Source organism: Perna viridis, chromosome 15 (genome assembly GCF_037379345.1).
Source record: "Perna viridis isolate PV_CMFRI_1.1 ecotype Kerala chromosome 15, ASM3737934v1, whole genome shotgun sequence".
In the NCBI taxonomy this organism is placed as follows: domain Eukaryota; kingdom Metazoa; phylum Mollusca; class Bivalvia; order Mytilida; family Mytilidae; genus Perna; species Perna viridis.
Window position 1 is genome coordinate 23,242,170 of NC_142459.1, and position 22,323 is coordinate 23,264,492.

At 34.2% G+C, this 22,323-nt stretch overlaps 2 protein-coding genes across 3 annotated transcripts; both read left to right on the top strand.

Moving 5' to 3' along the window:
- Nucleotides 1–5,600: 5,600 nt before the first annotated feature.
- On the top strand, nucleotides 5,601–12,050 carry LOC148597526 (galactoside alpha-(1,2)-fucosyltransferase 2-like). Its single transcript, XM_088563796.1, has 2 exons — nucleotides 5,601–5,781; nucleotides 10,856–12,050. The coding sequence occupies exon 2, from the start codon at nucleotides 10,902–10,904 to the stop codon at nucleotides 11,994–11,996; it is 1,095 nt and encodes a 364-aa protein (XP_088419922.1). The 5' UTR covers nucleotides 5,601–5,781; nucleotides 10,856–10,901; the 3' UTR covers nucleotides 11,997–12,050.
- A 3,261-nt stretch (nucleotides 12,051–15,311) lies between these two features.
- On the top strand, nucleotides 15,312–21,671 carry LOC148597527 (uncharacterized). 2 transcript variants are annotated; one of them, XM_088563572.1, is made up of 2 exons: nucleotides 15,312–15,513; nucleotides 19,863–21,671. In XM_088563572.1, exon 2 carries the CDS (start codon nucleotides 19,866–19,868, stop codon nucleotides 21,516–21,518), a length of 1,653 nt encoding a protein of 550 aa, XP_088419698.1. In that variant the 5' UTR covers nucleotides 15,312–15,513; nucleotides 19,863–19,865; the 3' UTR covers nucleotides 21,519–21,671. The 2 variants fall into 2 exon arrangements, with proteins under 2 accessions (XP_088419698.1, XP_088419697.1); XM_088563571.1 differs by lacking the exon at nucleotides 15,312–15,513 and adding an exon at nucleotides 18,367–18,525.
- Nucleotides 21,672–22,323: the final 652 nt, after the last annotated feature.

Genomic DNA, 22,323 nt, shown 5'->3' on the forward strand with positions numbered 1-22,323 from the left:
TAAGAAAAGTTATGTGTTCTGTAAGTATTTCTAAATAAGAAATCAAGTAAATTTGGTGGGTTTTTGACTTGAATGAATAAACTCCTGCCGGATTTTTATAAAGACTGCTACTTAATCAAATACTGTATTTAACGATAAAGAAAGTAATACGAACGTAGTCAAGAGGGTACCGCAGAACAAACACAAACCTGGAGAGTTTAGGGTATTTTTGGGGAACTTACTTTGTTACTTTGGTGATTTGTTCTATTCTTCTTACAGTGGCGATGAACTCCGTCTCTTTCTTTAAATAAAAATATTGACAGGGCGCAGCAACAGTATAGAGAAAGTAAGCCAGTCCCACGAATTTACAACTCTCTAATGTATGCTCTAGACCTACGTTTCGATAATTTGTAGCTGTGACCTTTTCAATTCTTTCAGTCCAAAGAGATTATCGAAAGGAGATTTGAACATACTTGCATATTGAAACACCAAAAACAGAATACTGTGAAAATTACACCAAAGAGAGGTATTTCAAAATTATAAAAAGATCAGAAATGCAAATCAAATAAACTCCCTCTCGCAGAAAGATTCTCATCTCTATCCGCATTCGCTGCTTGAACATTGAATTTCTAGACTGCATTAAATTACATGTACATCTAGTTCGTGTTAACTGCGGGGTGTTCTGTGAGCATGTGACTTATGAAGGAGCAACTCGTTGGGCTGTAAACCAAAAATTTTAAGGAAATTTAAAAATGTATCTTTTAGACCAACAATTATCTTGAAATAACTAAAACTATAAAATAACCCCCTCCGAACCCATTTAAAATTTCCAGCTACGAGCATGAGTGTTACACACAGGAAGGAAGCACTTGTCTTAAACATCCTACATGTACTTCTATAAATAAAACTCCCGCAATCTGAACCTCAGCTTTGTAATATCCGTATACATGTATACGTACAAAATGTATAATTAGATACACGCAATTTAGAATTGTTCATCTCCAAATGTTACCACAAAAGTCTGACAGTCACCCTTTTCCGTGCCGAGGCCTTTCCTTTTTTACCAAGGTATAGATTTTAAAATTTCAAATATAACGTCTATACATAGTGTTCTATACTGTTTAATAATCAGAAGGGGCACAGCAACGAGACGGTCGAATTAACAAAAGCCTGCTACACGCATTGGCGTAAAACCAATTCCTATCCTTCCAATCGCTCCAAACAAGCCTTCCGAAACTTTTGGATATAATAATAATTATTTACATCAAACGTCGTTTTAAATCGTATGAATTTACTTTTTCATGCCTTTGAAAGAGTAATCAAGAGAACCAAGGTTATAGCGGTAATCAAAAGAATGCAATCCATCGACAAAGACCAGATATGGAAAACAGACATACACAACAAAGAACATAAATTAACTAAAATCATACATACAAAGTAACAAAAGTAAATGAGCAACTCGGACTCCACTAACAACTGGGAGCATGGAACAGGTGCACCGGTGGGGTAAGCGTCCTCTGCTTTTCTAGAAACACCCACCGAGTTGCTCATAAAAAGTCAAGTCCGGGGTAGACAAACGAGGGAAGGAAAACTATGAGCCGTTGAATAAATCAGTTTTCATGGCGCAGATGGATACACCATAACGATCCACGAGTTCATGATGACGACCATAAAAGTTCTGTTTTGATGAGTTCAATCTTTTTGCAACATAACCTTGTTCCAGAAGCCTATTAGAGTTCTAGCGCGATACAAAAAGTCTGCGTAGTTTCGGCAAGCTCTGGTTCGCCGAATCTCGCATTTCTTTGTCTAATTAAATTCTTGCATTTTCTGAGATGCTGTCTGCAGCGTCCTGAGTGAATTTTGAAAACCAGTCACCGTTCAGAGATACAAAATGTAAAAAAGCAGAAATACTGGACGTAGACAAGACATCATTTGTATTGTCCGGATTGTTCTACGGATGGAGTTTATCATTTAAAACAAACTTTTTGAGATATTTTTTTTAAAGTTTGGCTTGAATTCCTCTTTGACTCGAGTCGCGGAGCTGTAGTGCTGTTGCTAGTACATTATCGGATTACACTCAATTGCAATAGTATAGGTGTCACTTATTACAGCATACTAATCTGTTTTGGTCGGTCATAGAGTCGTACGGTTACATGACAATTAGCTTTTGAACAGTACTGTACTGTGGAATAAACTTGTTTTTAAGTTAAAACATATTTTATTGCTCAAAGCAAAATTGCTCAGACTCTGATTAGGAGCTCAATGGACAAAAGACACATTTCGGGCAGCCAGTTCAATTAATATATATAAGTACACGTCTTCAGTCTGCGTAAAAGAGCAACCCATAAGGAAATGACGCACATCTTCAATTAACGCCACACACCGACAAAATGAATCGGATAATGCATCTGAAAAGATCGTAGTTTAAAAAGGATGCTGAACACCTTAATTGACAAAGAATAAGATTTAGATTTCTTTGTCCAAACGAAAAATGTGATGGAATTTTTTGTTTTTCTCTTATCCAGCTGTTTTAAATTTTGCCTTTGTGTCAGAATTACGTAGATTTTTGTCAAGTTTATTCCAATGACGAATTGTTGAAGGCATAAATGACTCGGATGTCAGAGTAAGTCTGCAGAAGGGAACAATTATATCTTGCCCATTACGTAATGGATAATTTTACGTGCTTTGGATATTTGGCGGGACAATATTACATAGATAATCTGGTGCATTGTTATACACCGTGTTATAGAACATTTGTAATTTTCTTGGTTGGAAATTCCTTCTTTCTCCAGGCTCCAAGTGATTGCTACCCAAATTTCCTATATAATCATTCGGTTCTTGTGAATGTAGGTAAATCAGTCACTATTCTTGCTGCATCATATTGCAATTGTTCTAATTGATTAGCGTAACCCGATCCACATTTATCCCAAACTTCACTGACATATTCGAAAATGGGTCTGATAAAAAATAGACATAGTTTTTTCTTGATTTTGTCTGGATAGTTAGTAATTCAATTTCATCATCAGCAAAATGTATGCACGATGATATAAGATTACAAGCGATATCATTAATGTATTCAATAAAAAGCTGAGGACCAAGGACCGATCCTTGAGGGACGCCCGCTGACACTTTGTGCGGCAACGATAAAGCTTTATTCAATACAACTATTTGTTTTCTTTCATATAGATAATTTTCAAACCAATGTATAAGTCTTCCTTTAATACGATAAGTTTCCATTTTATGTATCATTCCCTTATGCAAAAGTTTGTCAAATGCTTTAGAAAAATCGCAAAACACGGAACAGTTTAAAAATTCTTTTCCCTCAAGAGAACAGAATAATCATAGGTTTCTAAAATTTGATGAACTGCTGAATACGTGGGCAAAACCCAGGACTGATATTTAAATATGAGATTATTAGATTTCAGGTTATTATAAACATGCTTAAAAACAACCCTTCCCATAACTTTACCTTCACCACTTATTAATATATTGGCCTATAATCAGAGAAAAAAATAGATATCATATTTGTAATTTTCCAGCTACATGTTGTAGGATAACGGTCCGTAATTTGATTTATTAAAGAATATTTGTAGTTGGACTGCCATTTTCGCTGGATATACATGTAGTTTTAACGTTTTATGACTTCATCAAATCTGGACCTGATGCTTTCTTGGGGCCTGCTTGGGGACTAGAACTTTTATAACGTCAATGATTTCATACATGTCAATATTATTTATATCCAGTATTTGTGAATTAGTCTGCTTTGGAAATTTTGTTAATTAACCGTTTTTTTCATCGACGTTAGAAATCTGAATCAAACTATTTAAGAGATTACATTTCTTCTCGTCCTCATACGCTACCTTGAGCTCCACGATCTGAACATCATTTATTACATTTTTTTATGTTATTTAATGGTGGAATATTCCCAGATCCTTTGTTGGAGTTTATCAACATTTTCATAATTTTCCAATACGCATTTTCTAAAAGAACGTTATCTAAATTTGATCTAAATTTCTCTTTCGCTAGTTTCTTTATTAACCTTGTTTTTTTTTTAATTACCGAGTTTTAACTCTAAATATAACAGTAATATTTTTGGTTGGAATGCATTTCCAAACAAAAATGTCCGACGACGCTTATTAAGCCATGCTTTTTTTTAAGTTTCAAATCTAAACTGACGTCGTATATTTTTATATTATTAATAACAGTAACACCATCGTTTTATTGCCTATATGTCGTGTGATTGAGGTAAATTGATGATAAATGAACTAAATTACATGTATTCTTTTTATGCATATCCAATCAATACAAATGTAACTGACTCACACCGTTCTTCAATATTTTCCTGTTCGCGTTAATGTGGCGAAGAAAATTAGCTGTCTTTGTAAGAATCATGCAAAATCTGAAAAATGTGATACACCCTAAAAAAGGCTACATATTTTTTATTTTTGTAATTAAGTCGTTTTGTGGGTCTATACTATGAAATTTACAATTATTCATTCAATCTGCCTGCTCATAGAAGATAATCAACATGGAAAATCCAGTAGATTCTATTGTATTTGAGCGCCATTTACAGAGTTATCTCCCTTAATTTTGAAATTTACAGTGCATACGATATAATTTTTATCTCCTAAGAGCAGGGGTTATATGAAAAACCACATGTTTGTTTCTGTTTACTATGACATTTCAAACAAAATATCAAAAATAAAAATATGTAGGCTATTTACCCATGAATCACATTTTACATGATCCTTTTAAATGATGACGTTGTCTAAATTATCAAAAATGTGAAGTAGGAGCTCAAGTCCTTAAATAGACCCTTTTGTGCTAACGTTGGGGTAGTGGATGAGCATGCATAGAGCATGCTCAATATACACTTCCGCGAGGAAAATTCTTTTGTTCTACCCAAGCTCTACCTCGCGGAAGTGTATATTGAGCATGCTCACCAACTTACCACAAAAAGGTCTATTGTCTTTTATTTTTTTTTAGATTTGTAAAGTGGGTTACCCACGACGATGGATCAACAGCAGCACTTCGTTTCATCGCATGTTTTATCTCTCTAGACTGAGACCATTAACTAAATGTCAATTATTGGATTACTGTCATAAATTCAGGATTGATTGTACAAGTGTCTACATGTAGATTTCAGCTTTTGCGAAATTGCGTGTTCAAAATTAAATGAATTAGTTGTTAACTGATTGGGTTGAATAATTTAATGGAAAAGGCTAAAAAAAAGCGTATTTATAAGATACATGTATTTGCTACCAAAGTACATAGTACAAATTATATCCGTTCAAAGTGCAAGACTATGAAAATTATATTATTTTATCGCATGTAGCATAGTTTTACACCTGAACTTTATGAGTTTTGTCCTGTATTGTAACTGGTTGTAATCCTATTATTTGGATAATATACCAATAAATACATTGTAATTTGCATTTGAATTTGAAATTTATAAAAATCGTATTAAAAAGAAAAATAGGAAGGAAATAAAAATAATATATCAGTGTGAACTTATTGACCAAGACTAAAATTCTAAATATTTTTTCTCTACCCAAGTGTGTCAGTTTTGTCTACATTGTCAAACTAATCTGTTCTTTTGTGTCACTGTGACGTAGTAGATCGATCGATTACGCTAGAATGAAAGTTGGAACTCTGTGTTGATTACTTTGGATCGATAATAAAACTTGTTACAACCATTATTTGAAATAACAGGTGAATATCCTTCCCCATATGTGGACCTCAAGATAAAATAGTGACCTGTGAACGGAAATCCCTGATATGGTTTTTGTTGAAGACATAACGGTAAGTTGTTTATTTACAATTTATTCAATTGCTTTGTGACATTTTGTGGTGCCATGTTAGATATATTCATCTACACAAAATACTAATTATAAGAAACATGGAGATATCTATATCAAGAAAATGTGTTTTCCTGCTAAAAGAGATATGCAGTATATGCACATTACTTGTATATATGAATTAACTTTGGAACAATAACTTGATCACTTTAAACTATTATAAACCCATTTAAACAGAGCTTTAAATATCTTTCGACAGTTTAATATATGATCAGGGGAATTAAGATAGTCCATGTCCTCGTCATGGTTTACAATACATTAAGCTCCTATTAGAGTCGTGAATGTTATTAGTCGGTGGTGGGCTCTCTTTGACGTCCGCGCTTGCCGCAGTACAGTTGCACGTGCACACATCGTCAACGGATTTTTTTTCTGATACGATCTTTTTTTTTTCTTCTTTTGTGAAAAACATTTTTTTTTCGTAATTAAATAGAAGGAAGCATTTTTCCCCTCAAATATACTGTTAAAACTAGTACATTTACAAGCTCGGCTGAGAGTAAAACAAAAAGTCAGAATAATTGTTTTTACTAGTGCACAACATATAATATGAATATGAATTTGGAAAACTCTTTGTTTACAATTATTTGAAACATTCCTTCAGGTGAAATATTTCCACAGCGATAGATAATATCTTCTTGTAATATGGATCATCTGTCTGAGTTGAAAAAAAGTGTCTAAACTCTGACTCTAAATAATGTATAGTTATGGGAAATTTATAAGAAATAAAACCGACAAATATCGTGGAACGACATGCCATCGGCATTAAAAGGCCTTGGGTGGTTGGTTGATTCAGAAATTCCGAGAAAGGGGGATACTCCTGTGATTTTCATTTTTTTTCTATATGAGAAAACTATATACATAGTAGGTTGCATGCTACATATTTATCGACCATTTAAAAAGCCAAGGGAAAAAGGGGGGGGTTGGAATTTTGAAAAAAAAAAAGAAACATTTTGTTCATAGTCACTCGTTCCAAGCAGTTAAAAATTAGCTCCATGCCCATTCTTTGAAAAAAAATTCCTCATTATTTAACAAGGCAGATTTCAAACAAAAATATTGATTTCGCTTGCTGTTGAAATTTAAATATAATTTTGCACTTTCGAAACAAAAATTGTCACCCAAACCCTACCCATCTTGTAAGGTTTTTATTAGTTTGACGAATCTCGCACAGACAGTACACGTAAAGTAAAGCTTTTGCTGCTTGCTGATTTAGGCAATGCCAATTCCATATTATCAGTAAGGTTTAATCAAAGATAGACAAACATTGCTGAAAAATGATAATACGATTTTTGTACGAATGTCGATTTCTGGGTAGGTAGAAAAATGGCATATGTCCGATCATACGGGGAATCTAAGGAAATAATAGGGGTCAATACACTGACGGTTGTTCTTGTAACAACTCAACAAAACACGTAGGAAAAATAGTGTAAAAAAAATCATATCCGACATATGTATATAAAACGCAAGAGTCTATATCGAACATGGCTCATTTTTAATTTTGTTTAACAAATGAGATTATTCAGACAGGTCACATACATATTGAATTCACAAGTTTTCTTTTCACATAATAGAACAAATATAAAATGAATGGAAATTGCTTCCACAAGCTGGCGAAATATATAGAAATTATCAACACACGTGTTCAGGGTCATGAATTGGAACCGGCCTTCTAGTCTTGTGACGTTAGTTTTTTTTATGTTAGTATAAGGTTATCAGATGATATGATATTTGAAAAAGATGTCGTCATCTTGTCAAAAACTGTCATGATCAAGAGTCAGACGGCATGATTTTTTTAAATAAAGTACTGCACAATTTTCGACAAAGCCATTGAATGAGGTGAGATGTATAATTCTGTTTTCGGTCTTTATTGATATGAATTCATTGCTCACACTAAGCACCGTATGTCTAATGCCACAAACATCCATTATACAGGGAAAATTGGTATTTCAAAGCTTTTAAAGCACTGTGTCATTTTTTTTTGCGCCTTCAGTCCAATAGGTCTCGTTCTAGTTTCATTTTCCTTACTGAAGTCCGAAGACCGATCTGCATTTTATCGCTTACTTACAGAATTTTGAAACGCTGCATTGCAATGGCTTATGCAAAACAATGATTGAAAATCTTCATTTTTTTTCTTTTCTTATTATTAGTTGAGTCAAAAATATCTTTTTACGTAAAAATACAGATAAAATCACATTTATCATATGAGAAATAAATATTTTTTTTCTATATTTTCTGTGTTTTTAGGCAAAAAGATGTTTTTTACTGAACTAGAATTAAGAAAATACCTTTTTCTAAGTGTGTTCATTTTTTTTTATCAATTAATAATAAATATTTTTCTTTTTTTATCAGCATTTTTACGCAAAAAGATGTTTTTTAGCTGAACACAACGTTCCGTAAATGACAAATGTCCATGCATTTGAACTGTCGATTACAATCCATTCTATTGGTTTCACGTATATGTAGTTACATGTATGTCACGAGATTTCCTGATGCGAACCATAGCCTTTTCAATTGGTCGACCAAGGGGGACAATCTTGTAATCTGCAAATCACTGAATGAAATTTGCTGAAACTTTCGCATATTCTTTATTACATGATGCCATAGTAAATGTCCTATTTCCATCTGAATAACTTTTGGGGTCCCCTGTCATTGTCATTGGTCGACCTAGGGGAACCATCTTCTTCTAATCCGCGACCCTGAAACCGCAGAATGGAATTTGCTGAACCTTTCACAAATTCTTTACCACATGATGCCATTGTGCACCTCCTATTATTTTGCTCACGTCTGAATGCCTTTAACCACTTATGGGGGTTTCCTATATGGTTTCTGAGAGGGGAGTGGAGTTATTACTTAGTGAGCTTGCTTACAGTTTTTCTAGTTATTTTTTTTTCATCTTGAACTTGATATGTCTTCCCACAAAATTCAAGACTGTTTATAAGTTGGCGCCTTCTAAGATTTACTTAATTTGTAATTAGTTCCTTTATTTTTTCAAATAAAAAGTTGTTCGTCTCTTTTGTTCTGTTTTTGGCTACTATTTTACCAATTTTGATTGGTGGCACTTTGATGCTGCCCATTTATGTTGAAATATACTGGAAATAATTAACGTTAACCGTAATGGAAACTTGAGGTTGAGCGCACTATAAAACCTGGTTTAACGTACCATTTCTGTCGGAAATGCCTGTACCAAGTCGGGACCAATGCGATAGATTCCAACTTTCCGGTTTTTAACCTGATTTCAATTTGTTATACAGTTTTTCCTTTTGTCTATTGCTTAGAGTGTATCACTTCGGTAATTTTGTTATTACCCTTCGTCTATTACGTTTAAGTCTTAATATTTAACGCTTTAATAATAGTTAATAAACATCTTAGTTTAGCATGAAACCGTTCAAATCTAGGATAGCCGGAACTACATGTATTTTACCAAGCTGAGTAATACGTGCTAACACAAGGAAAACTAAATGCCGTTGTCGTTAAACAACTTTGACAAATTACTTGATATATTTTACTTTTTCTACAAATATTTGGTAACATGAATGAGTTTGTTTGGGAAATCTAAAGTAAACTATTGAAGTACACTTAAGGGTGACATTCAAGGATATCTAACCATGAAAAAAATCAGGAAGATGGAGATACACCGAACGTCTTCATTGCTGAACTGAATTCAGTACATATAAATACTGTATGAAGACGCTCTTCATACAAGGATACGGCTGAGATAACATGTTTAGTTAGCGTGTGTTTTTCTTTAAAAAAAGAATGGCGTGAAACCGCTAGAGTGCTTCTACATCTCTTTATACATGTATGTAATTGAATCTTTCTTCATCGTCCTTGATCTGCACAACAAAGGGCGATGGGTTGGCTGTCAACATCCTTGGTACTATAGAGGGCTGATCTTCACCATCCTGGATTCTGAACTTTAAAGGGTAAATGGATAATCTCCACCGTCCTTAATCTGCACTATAAAGGGTAAAGGGGTGATCTTCATCATCCTGAATTCTGAAGTGTAAAGGGCTAATCTTCACCGTCCTTAATCTGCACTATAAAGGGTAAAGGGGTGACCTCCACCATCCTGGATTTTGAACTTAAAAGGTAAATGGCTAATCTTTACTGTCCTTAATCTGCACTATAAAGGGTAGAGAACTGATCTTCAACATCCCGGATCTGTATAGATATTAATATAGTGCAGATGCAGGAGGTGAAATTCAACCTTATACCGCAATTATGTGTTTCATTCTCCCTGTAGGATTTACTAATATCTTCTAGCGTATATCAAGGGATCGCGGGGGGGGGGGGGGTCCAGTAAAAAAGGGGAATCCAGGTTATTATTGGTCAATTGTTGCCCTCAAAACTCACAAAATTTAGCAGACTTCCAAATTGAAATAATATGGGACTCCAGCCGCCGAAACAAACGGTTCTGCCTGTGGTCTTCTGGAACCGGAAGTATAGAAGTAGATCTTGTATCTAAAATTTGACATGCAATTTATCAATGAGTAGCACTTGTCACAGGCATATACTAAAGAGTCTAAGACGTTAAAAATTGAATCCCCCTACAGGGAAACATCACATACATGTATTCACTAATGAGGCTTAGACGTAAAAAATTAGATCCCCCTACTGGAAATAACCTGCATAATTTCTTCCTACTTTCGAAAAAGGGCAATGCTTTTGGAAATTTTTACTCTTCTTTTAAAAAGTAAGGAACCAAATAAATGACCCAGCAAAGTTTTAATTATATTTCGAACGATATGTGCACACTGTTTAAATTTCCTTAAGGCGCTGGCCTTTCTTTTCTAAGATTATGACCAATGAAAAACCAATAGAGTTTTTTAAAGTTGAATTTAGATAGTTTTTTTTTTCAAACAAAGATTACTTGATTAGCACCACAATAAGCAAACTTCATATAAATAGACTACCTGCCTGACGTGTTTATTATGACTTATAGTTTTAAAAAAAAGAGTTCCGTGTTTACCTTTAAGTTCCAGTAACATTAACTTGAACATACAATGCCTTGTTTTCCTTTTCAGGTTGGAATTTGCACGATATAGAAAAAATGCAGGAATTAAGACAATCATGGAAACTCATCGAGTATCATGTAGTATTTCTCACTGTACGAAAACCTTTGTAGTATTTGTGATATTAGGAATGTCTGTATTTATGGTGGAATATTTTCTTACATCTACAAACAAATCTGTTCAAATCATACCAAAAGTTTTTCATCAAGTGATTTCTAAGACTAGTAAGGCACTCAGACCGCAAACGGCTAAAGTGATACAACCTGCACCTGTCAATACAGCACCAACAAAACGCTCATTTACTTTAGCTACATCTTCTTCAAGCCAAATAATCAATGGAATAACGAATAATTTTCGCCAAACCCATCTCATGACGGTATCTGGTAAAGGTCGTCTTGGTAACCAAATGTTCGAATTTGCTACACTTATTGGAACAGCATGTCGTCATAACTACACACCATTTATATCTAGTCGAAACATTCTACACCGTATTTTCAATTTGAACGTGCCAAAAGACATTCATGTGATGAACTCGGCTGCTATTGGTGAAGGCAAATCAAACGCGTATGACAAAAGACTTGAGAACTTGGATCATACTAAAAATTGGACTTTAAACGGGTATTTTCAATCATGGCGCTATTTTGACCATTGTAAAAAGGAAGTTCTAGCGTCATTCAAGTTCAAGCCAAATATAAAGCGGAAAGCAACTGAAGTATTAAAAACAATTAACGCAAAAGGCCGGCCCTTGGTATTTGTCCACATCAGGCGCGGTGATATGGCAATTCCAAATGAAATAAAACGGGGCTATAATGTTGCAACACCAGAGTATATAACAAAGGCTTTATCATACTTCCGGCAATTATTAAAATCTCCTATGTTTCTAGTCATATCGGATGATCCCAAGTGGAGTAAAGCGCATATGCAAGGGAAGGATGTTGTGTATACCGGAACCGGAAATGTCGAAGTTGATATGTCACTTATGTCACTTTGTAACCATGCTATTATTACTTCAGGCACATTCGGTTGGTGGGGTGCTTATCTTGCCGGGGGAAAGACAGTTTACTTTAGCAATTTTCCTAAGAGGGGGAGTTGGCTTTCAAAACAGTTTAACATCACTGATTATTATCCCCCGCAATGGGTTGGAATGGAATGATTTCAGGTGAAATTTTGTAACAACGATTTTGCAATAAAAAAGATCTGCATTTGATGTGGAGTTTCGTTCATTTGCTATAAACACCAGTGACTAGTCTGTGTCTGACTGATATACAAGCGAGGATCCAGATGTTTTAAAGGGGCAGAAAAAGGGGGTTCCAGGCTATATTGTTTTCTCATTATTTGCATAATATTTTCCAGGCAAAAGGGACTTCCGACTTCCAGAACCACATTACTGCTATAGGCCAGTGTATAAAACATATTTTAGTAAATTACAAAAATGGCAAAAAGCAATTTCTTAAATAGATAAATGGAAATGTAACGGGTGCTTGCAGACATGATCCATTGTAGGCAAGAATTCATACGGGAACCCAAATGTTCATCAAAAAAGGATTTTTTGCCTTAAAATATAGATATTTTTCAAATTGATATACCCAAAAATTTTCTTGAATCGCTTGAATCAGCTTTAATTCTATTTACGTCCCCTAATGGCCTAACCGGAAATCCAGGAAACACCCCTGTCTATAACACAATCGGGACTACTCAGCCTTTCTCGTCACACAGAAAGTCAGAAGGAAAAGCCTTGTTTGCAATAACCAGTAGATTCTGTACGATTCTAAAATTATAACTGAATTTTACCATGATTTATTGTTTTAGCCCCTGTGACCCCCACATTTTTTTTTATAATAATCATTAAAAACACTTCAAAATGTTATTATTTTGGAAGTTATTTTTTTAATCGTTGCAATTTCTTTAGGGTTTTAAGTAGATAAAATACCACTAGTTACATGAAGCCTATCCGGCAATGGAAAAATCAAGAGAAATCCTTTGCACCCCTTTGAAATCCTTTTTTACTTAGACTAGTGAACATCCTTAAGAAACATTTAGTAATTTACAAATCTACTATAATGTGTAGCTAAAGTGTTGGTAGAATGAAATTGAAATAGACGCTGCCACAATCTCAAAATCGGAGTTTTGTGAAAAATTTCCTGTTTCCACTCGGTGATTTTTTGAAAATCATGACATAATTCTTATTTTGGGGAAATATCTCTTGCCTTTGTTAGTTTGCGATTGACCTGCTTATCTTCAGTGTAAGAAACTATGCTGTACATGTAGAATAATTGAGGAAGTCTTAACATTACCACACCTTGGTCTAGACCATTCATTTGAGAACACAAAAAGCGAAAGTCTTTAAAACAGTATTGTTCCTTGTTTCCGTTTTAATTTTTGTTAAATTTCCGTGCGAATATTCAAAGCTACAGAGTTGTCATTGTCTTCAATACTCAAGTATTTAGTTTGTATGTGTGTGTGCACCTTGATATTTCCTTCTTTAGTCAATTAAGTCATTTAATTATCTTCAAATGAGAATTTTTGGAAATAAAATGAATTTCATAGGTTTTACTTTTGGGAATTACAATGAGGATTAAACTTTTTCATAATATGGATACAGGTATTTTCGTATTATGAGAGATTGTTCCACAATACCCACGTATACAAGAAACCGGTGCAGTTAAGGTTATTTTTGCCCCCTCTTCGATATCCTTTTTATAAAACGCACAACGTTACCAGGTATCTAAGGAGATACTATGCAAAACAAGTATTATTCATGTAGAACAGTCGCCTTGTTTCTGTTCTGAATTTTAAAATGCTCTCACTTTTTACAGTTCTCTTCAAGTGTTTTAATAAAATCAGTTCAAATTGTTTGAAAGACAATTTATTGCGGTTACTCTTTGAAGATGGGCCAATTTTAATGATCTTCAGAATTTAAATGGGACACTTTTTAACATTCTTTGTGCAACATTTGATTTTTTACGGGGGCATTTTCAGCTGGAATGTGATAAATGGAGCATGGTCCTTTCTAATCCAAATCTCTCGGTTTTTTTTTCAAATGAGTTGCTTACAGTGTTGATATTGATAAGAGTAATCAAGGGAAACAAGGTTATAGCGGTAATCAAAGAGTAATCAAGGGAACCAAGGTTATAGTGGTAATCAAAGAGTAATCAAGGGAAACAAGGTTATAGTGGTAATCAAAGAGTAATCAAGGGAACCAAGGTTATAGTGGTAATCAAAAGAATGTAATCCTGGAACAAAGACCAGACATGGAAGAGTAATCAAGGGAAACAAGGTTATAGCAGTAATCAAAGAGTAATCAAGGGAAACAAGGTTATAGCGGTAATCAAAGAGTAATCAAGGGAACCAAGGTTATAGTGGAAATCAAAGAGTAATCAAGGGAAACAAGATTATAGCGGTAATCAAAGAGTAATCAAGGGAACCAAGGTTATAGTGGTAATCAAAGAGTAATCAAGGGAACCAAGATTATAGTGGTAATCAAAAGAATGTAATCCAGGGACAAAGACCAGACATGGAAAAGTAATCAAGGGAACCAAGGTTATAGCGGTAATCAAAAGAATGTAATCCAGGGAGAAAGACCCGACATGGAAAACAGACATACACAACAAAGAACATACAGTAACTAAAATCATACATACAAAGTAACAAAAGCAAATGAGCAACTCAGACTCCACTTAAAACTGGGAGCATGGATCAGGTGCACCTGTAGTGTAAGATCACACTTTAATTGGTTCTCATGATTATACCCGAATACCACGCAGCTCAGTTGGCGTTTAAAATATTTCCATGTATTAGTAAAAATAGATGAACATTCTTTTGCAGCAGAGAAATGAATTGATATGAATATATTTCTGCATTCAGATTATCTACCAGGGGTTTTGTCATTTTAAAGATCTAAAAGGGCTAGTAAGTCTCGTTTTCTGTTTGAGCTTTACCCCGAAATTCTGTTGAAAGAATTCAAAACCGAAGGAAAATTTGAATTTCGTTTGCTACTTTAAGGTAAAACCATATGATGTATTATACATGTACATGTAAATGTCAAAGTTTTCTTTTTGTGAATAACATTAACTAGACGCATTCATGTATTGAAGAACAGTTAACGTCATATTGTTATATTATTCAACCCTAGTTCGTTGAAAGGATTAATTTTACTCTATGGCTATAGTTGGGTTGGGTGGTCAATTCGACGACGGACGCCTTAGTCAGATGAGCTAATGAGTAATGTATACAAACCAATTTTTAATTTGGAATGAGTAAGTTCGTTTGATTTTCCTTATATAACCGAGAACTAAAATCTAGACAAAGAAAGACAACTCTGATTTGAAAAAGCAATAAGCTATCAAGAACATGTGAAAACTAAACAATCACAAATACACCATAGCAACATTAAAATTTTATCTTTGTTTGTTCAACTGCTTTATGTCAAAGTACAAACATTGTGTTCCAACATTTAATTTAAACAAAAAACGTTAGACAGTATGCAAAGAATATGTAAGCACTTATTGATATCTCTATATCAAACCGGATATATGCCAGACTTTCGCACATTCTAAATATTTATATGCAGTACCAAGCTCTCCAAATCTTATTGGATCATTTTGGTCATTGCTCACTTTGAAAAGATGCAAGCAGATATGTTTGGATTTTTAGCTTGATGTGGGAGTTTTGTAAGTTACAATTAACCTTATTGTTAATGCATCTAATTTCCTCCGCCGACCTGTAGCCGTTTCTTGATTGACTACGTATCACATCGCTAGCCTATAGACTGTTATACCGGATGTGAAAAAAAAAATAACAAGGCATGCGTATTGAGTGAGCATTGCTCTTTACAAATCCGAAAAGTTGTTTGTACGATACATTAGTAATTTGTCCATCCAATTTCGTCGCAATTATCGGCTGTCAATAGATGGATTGATTTTGAACTTTGGACCTCCGCCATTTTCCCCAGTAGTTCATACATAATGTAATTAGTATAAAGGTTTTTGCCATACTCTGGACATTCTATTTTTTTTTGTCTTCGGTTGAAATGTTTTTTTATCATAACAGAGGCGAATTCATTTTTAAAAGGAAAGGTGCAAGCAATGGTTACTTAGAAAAATGGGGTGCTCGGACACTTTTTGCTATATTTTGTCAATTTCACACACGATAACGCCAAATTTTCCAATAAAAAGGAGGGTTTTCAACATCCTGCATCTCCCCCTGGATCCGCCGATGTCGTAATTTAATTTCATATCGATACGTCTCAATTTGTTAAAGGACAGTTCGTATATTATACCGTTTTTTCCACCGAAAAAAAAATCAAATTAAACCGGGGATATTTTGTAATACTTAAATGTTTTCCATGGTAACCGTTGTTAAATTGGTTTCATATACACAATTTTATCATGATTAAACATTCATGTATCAAAGGATTTCCTTTTGGGTTACTTCTACTATGTAAAAATGGGGCTTTGTTTTGTGGGGAAAAAAGAGTTCACAAGTTAGGTATGGGGTTTATCATTCGGATAGTTTTTGATCTGACATGTTATCCACGATATTTTTAGTTACTAATTAATATCCCAGCCTACTAGTAATCAGGATATTATTTTATGGGATGTTTTATTCAGGATATTATTCAATGGTTAAATGGTAAAGAAAAAATATACCTACATGAACATTTATATTGAAAAGAAGCGAATAAATGCCAAGATATCATGAAACAATTAAGTTTCCACTTGGGTTAGCATAACAATAAACATATTTGTTAAACCAATTTATCCTTGTTTATGTTTAACTTGTGCCTGAATTCCAACCAAATTGACAGGATATTTTTTTTATCATTTTGTGACAATAATACACGAGCAAATCCAACCGAATTTATATATAGTATCAATTAAAACTGCTATTTTTGATTTTATTCATTTCCCTTTGAGAGTTACTTCCGTAAAGTACTGATACATGGGTTTTTATTAAGGAGGTAGACCTAGGGTAAGAGTCATAACTCTTGAAATCAGTGATATGTTTGTACCATAATCAATTTCACCAAAGTCCTGCAAGCTTTCATTTGAAACAGAATGAAAACAATCCAAGTTACTTTGATGCTTATATGAGATTGATATAAAGAGCCTGAATACAAACGTTCCAATGATTTGTAAGGGTTGTGTCCCTTACCTTAGGTTCACCTCCTTAAATAATGCCAGGTTTATGACTGAATACCGTATTTAAGTATATTCATCTTAAGAGTTTTTCGTTACATTACTTGTGATAACCACATGAATGTCAATGATTAACAGAATGTGGATATTCATACTAATGTCATATCTAATATGACGAAAATGGATACGGTGAATATATCAAAGAGACAACAACCCTACCGGGATGAGACATGTCAGCTCATGGTCACCCATAGATCTATGACAAAGAAAATCCGACACCACAGGGAACAGAACTGATCACCTCAATTTGAAGGTTGTTTATATATTACAAAAAGCAATTTGTATTAATGATGTTCGCTACTCTATATAAAGAAGCAGAGGACGCTTACCCTACCGGTGCATCTGGTTCATGCTCCCAATTTTTAGTGGAGTCCGTCATTTGCTTTTGTTACTTTGTATATATGATTTTAGTTACTCTATGTTCTTTGTTGTGTATGTCGCTTTTCCATGTCTGGTCTTTGTCACTGGATTACATTCTTTTGATTACCACTATAACCTTGGTTCCCTTGATTACTCTTTCAAAGGGTTGTGAAATCGTTCAAGATATTTCATGATAGAACAAGATACAAAGAAAAAAATAGAAGGGGCATTGCGTATCGAGATACAACCATTTAAAAAAGTGGCGGGAAAAGGATTTTCCTAGATTTTCCATTGGTTTTACTGTTAAAATAATGAAAAATAACAAGTATTTCATAAAAGCTTCCAAAATAACAAATTAAGGGGTGGTCTGTAATTATTTTTGTATCGGAAATAAAAGTGTTTTTGTAGTGGGTTTTTGACCTGCATGAATCGTCACCCGTCTGATTTTTGCAAAGACTGCTACTTAATTAGAATAATAGTTTTGAGAAGGTTGACAATGTTGTTAAGGTTGTTATGGAAAGACTACCTTCTTGTATACGTGACGATAGCCACAACAAAACGTAGGTCTATACGTGACATTATCAACGATGTTCACCCAACTTAACTTGCATCACAGTAATTAAGAAGCGAACATTTTGTATTGAAATTCATCTGAAATTGGTTTTACTGAATGTGCCGTTGTTATCGGGGATGAATGTGTTATTTGCACTCCATTTCTCTCTTTCACTATTTTTACATCATTATCTATAACCCTTTGAACCCCATTACTTAGTCAAACATAGTGTATTGCAATTTGCGAATAAGAAGCATCCTAGATAATGATATAGCAAAGAACATTGTTTGTATTAACAGCAATCAAGCATTGAAGTAAAAACTCGTCATCTGCATAAACAAAGAATTAAAGGATCTTTACAAAACGATGTGTGAAAGAAAATCAACAGTATGATTTTTATTTTATATTGAAACACCTAACTACATGTACTTTTACACGTGGACAAACAACCACAAGCAGTATAAATAAACCTTATTGTTAACATTTCTAATTCGGTTAGGCTGTCAAGTTAGGTTCATCAGAAAGTTAGGAGTTTATTTCTCATTGAGGATCTTTTTTCATTCAGTGCTTAGGTAAGGTCTTCTATACTTAACCATGAACATTAACTTGATTAAAGTTCTCATAATTTAAATTTGTGATGTTGATCGACAGGAATTAAACCGTAATTAAATCTATGATTAAAAAAAAGGAAGTGAAAACACGATATAGCAGTAATACAAATGTATAAGTGTCAAGTAACATTGATTAACTGATCACATAGAAATTTGGAAATTATGGAGCTCAGAGAATGGTTGTGTTTCATAGACAATGTCTTTTTTTTTAAAAATAATAAAAATGATGATAAAAATGAAAATATAATAGTAACAATAATAATAAATTGGTTTACCTTGTGTTCTATTGTTCTATTTAGAGATGATGCTGAAAAAAAATGGAATTATGCACACACCCTTATGAGCGATCAATGTTTATTGTAATACTGTGGATATACTTTTATTCGTAGATATCAGTATTCATGATTATGGGAAACGCCATTTCGTGGATTCTTTAATTCGTGGATTTGGCAACTTTATCAAACAAAACAATAAGAAATTTCCGTTTCTTTGGGAACCAAAATTTGTGGTTTACCAAACCCACGAAAACCACGAAAATTGGTACCCAACGGACAATAATACTCTCACAGTATTGTGATTATTGTATCGTAATTTAAAAATTTAAAAACAAACATGAAATAAATCTGAGAATATAATGACCATGGTTTGCTAGAAAGAGATAAAATCGGCGTCGATTTTAGGTGACATAGAGGCTGAAGGGTCAATCGGTGTGAGCACCGAAAACCGTACGGACAATCGTATTTTAGACATCTTAATAGACATCAAAAGAAAATTATTTTTGAAAAATACTGGCGCACTCTATTAGGCCATTTTGCAAACGATGAGCTGTTATTAAAGCCTACGTAGAAAGTTTATCGAAATTTGAAGCAAAACATAATTGCATTATCTGTAAATTTATTTATAAAATAGAACTTAAAATAACCTTTTCTTTGAAATAGTAATAATTTTAGCAGACGTTCTTCATTGAGTTGTAAAAGTTACATTTCTGCTTAAATTTTTGGGAAAAAATACAAAATTTATATTTTTGTTTAAAAAAAAGGCAAAAAAGTTGGTATATGGTCACAAGAGAAGAAATCCAGTTTTAATCCCTTAATGTTAATATAGTTGCACAAACTCATCCAATAATCATGGAATTCATTTGAATGTTCAAAGATAGAATTCTTTTTCCATTTTTAGCAAACAAAGTGGTAGTGTGAAATTCTGCGAATGGCTTGCAGAAGGTCACATTACTGAGTTGATTTTACCATGAACGTCCGAACCGACATAATTAATTCATATGAACTTTTATTGAATTTTAGGCAATGTCTGCCGTCAAAACAATATGTACTACCTGTGAATATCAAAATAAAGTCACTAAAGCGGTTGCACTATGTCATGAATGTAACGAAGGGTTTTGTCAGAATTGTGGTCGTTATCACGCCAGTCTGAAAGCAACGAGACACCACCGAGTCAGTTCTATCGAAAGTATTAATGCCATTTTAGATAACGAGGAACCATTTTGCAACAGTCATTGTAAGAACATAACTTTCTTTTGTTCAATCCATGATGAAGAAATTTGTGCTGAATGCGTCGAATCCAAGCACGAGCAATGTGAAGGTGTATTATCGATTCAGGAGGCCACTCTACGATTTCACTCGTCTCCACGATTTCTTAAATTTGAAGACGACCTGAAGGCAATGATAACAAATACAGACAAATGTCTCGAAGGTGCTCAAACAATCGGCAACACTCTTGATTCAGATAGACTTCGAATACTTCTAAAAATTAAAGAGATAAAGCGGAAGAATTTAGTTTACTTAGATCGCATGGAGTCTGCATGCACAAGAGATCTCGATTCGAAATATAAAGAGGCAAAATCCGAATTCGAAAGTATGAAAGCAGAAATGGAAGATAAAAAGAAAAATCTAAATGAGATAAATGATTGTTTAACGTTAATAAAGTCGTCCTCGAGCAGTCACATGTTTAGAGCAATGACACAAATTCAGAAGAAATTGGATAAAGAGAAAACAAGGAAAACCACCGATTTTGCGAAAGAAATCACAATCAAAATGCAAGGTTTTGACACCATATCGACCGAGCATCAACTTTGTTCTTTCGGCAACATTTCTATAGAGAAGAACAAGTTCAAGGAATCCGAAACAACTGGTACACCAAAAGAGTCACATGACTCCATTAAGGAGGGGACGCTAAAGGTCAACCTCAAGCAGCGTAAAACATTTGATCTTGTTAACTCTGGCAGTAAAAAACCCAAAGTAGGAACTTGTAAGATTTTAACGGATGGAAAATATGTCGTTCTTGACCACAATAACCGGCGTATTATTTTTCAAACCGACAAAGAAAAAATCAACGAGATGAAATTTGAAGGTTTTCCTTGTGACATTGAAATATTAGATAAAACTCGATTTGCCATCAGTTATTTTGACGGCAATATCAACATTTACGACATCCAATCATTCAAACTATTACACAGCATAACAACAGGCGCTTGGGGAAGCAATGGGCTTGCCTATAATAACGACTACTTATATGCTGCATTTGGCGATGAACTTATTCGCAGAACACATGTAGACATTACTTACTCTAAAACGGTGGAGAAAATTCATATTGAAAGTGAGAATCCTGTTTACCGACTAGCAGTGGATACTAATAAAATATACTACCATGACTTAACCTTATTATACTGCAGTGACATCAGTGGACAATTATTGTGGGTGCATCGACACGACGACTTCACAGAATTAAATGAAATCCTATATGATGGGATGGACAAGGTATACGTCTGTGATGCTTTAGCCGGGGTCTACGTCATGTCCACTGACGGGAAAAGTTATAAATGTTTGATTGAAAAGGACGAGGAAATGAGTCCAAAGCACATTAACTACAACCAGGAAACCAAACAACTTCTGGTCAATCTAAGTTGCAGTAAAGAATTCAGGTTATACTATGTTTCATGACTTAAAAATCAAGACGCCTTTTCTAAATTTCATATGTAATTGGAGATTGTAAGAATTTTTAGATTACCTGCTGGTATAGCCATTAAATTTTGAAGCTTGGTGGTTTGTAAAGTGGTGTATGTGTTTGCAATTTTAAAGAAGAGTATACCTTTTCTTGCGTCTTTCTTTCATATTCTGTACCTTCAATTCTTCGTTATTTTAATCTTTATAATCTTTAAGTCGTATATCTTTTCACATTAGTTCTATATCTCGTTCGTTGATCTCTTGTTTTGAAATAGTCGAAACAATAAGTATTCTGATGTTTTAAAATTGTCCTTTTATAATAATCGCCTCGGTGGTCCTAGGGTAGCGTGCGCCTCGAGAACGGAGGGTGGCGGGTACGAATCCCCGCCGAGACACTTCAAAGACTTCAAAAGTGGTAGTCACTGCTTCTCTGTCAAGTACGCGGTACTAAAGGGGTTATAGTGACGACTGGTTGACTGGGAGGAAAATGTGTCCAATTGTGTATACCTGCAGGCTGTTGTTTCTGTGACCGTGTATAATAATGACACGACTCAGTGTGTCGGTCTAGTACAAATGAGGGTCTACTCGATTGTTTAAACGTTCTCTTCTGAAATGCATGACATATCTTCCACAGGAAGTTCAAGAATAACCAATCAATGCCTCAATAGTAGAAATCTCGATCTGATGAAGATGAAATACAAATATACCATAATTATAGCTAGATAGGAATAATTCGATGGATTAAGCTTTTTTATGTAAGTCTCTGCTAAGCAACCTTTTGATTCTAAGATTTGGTGTGGGG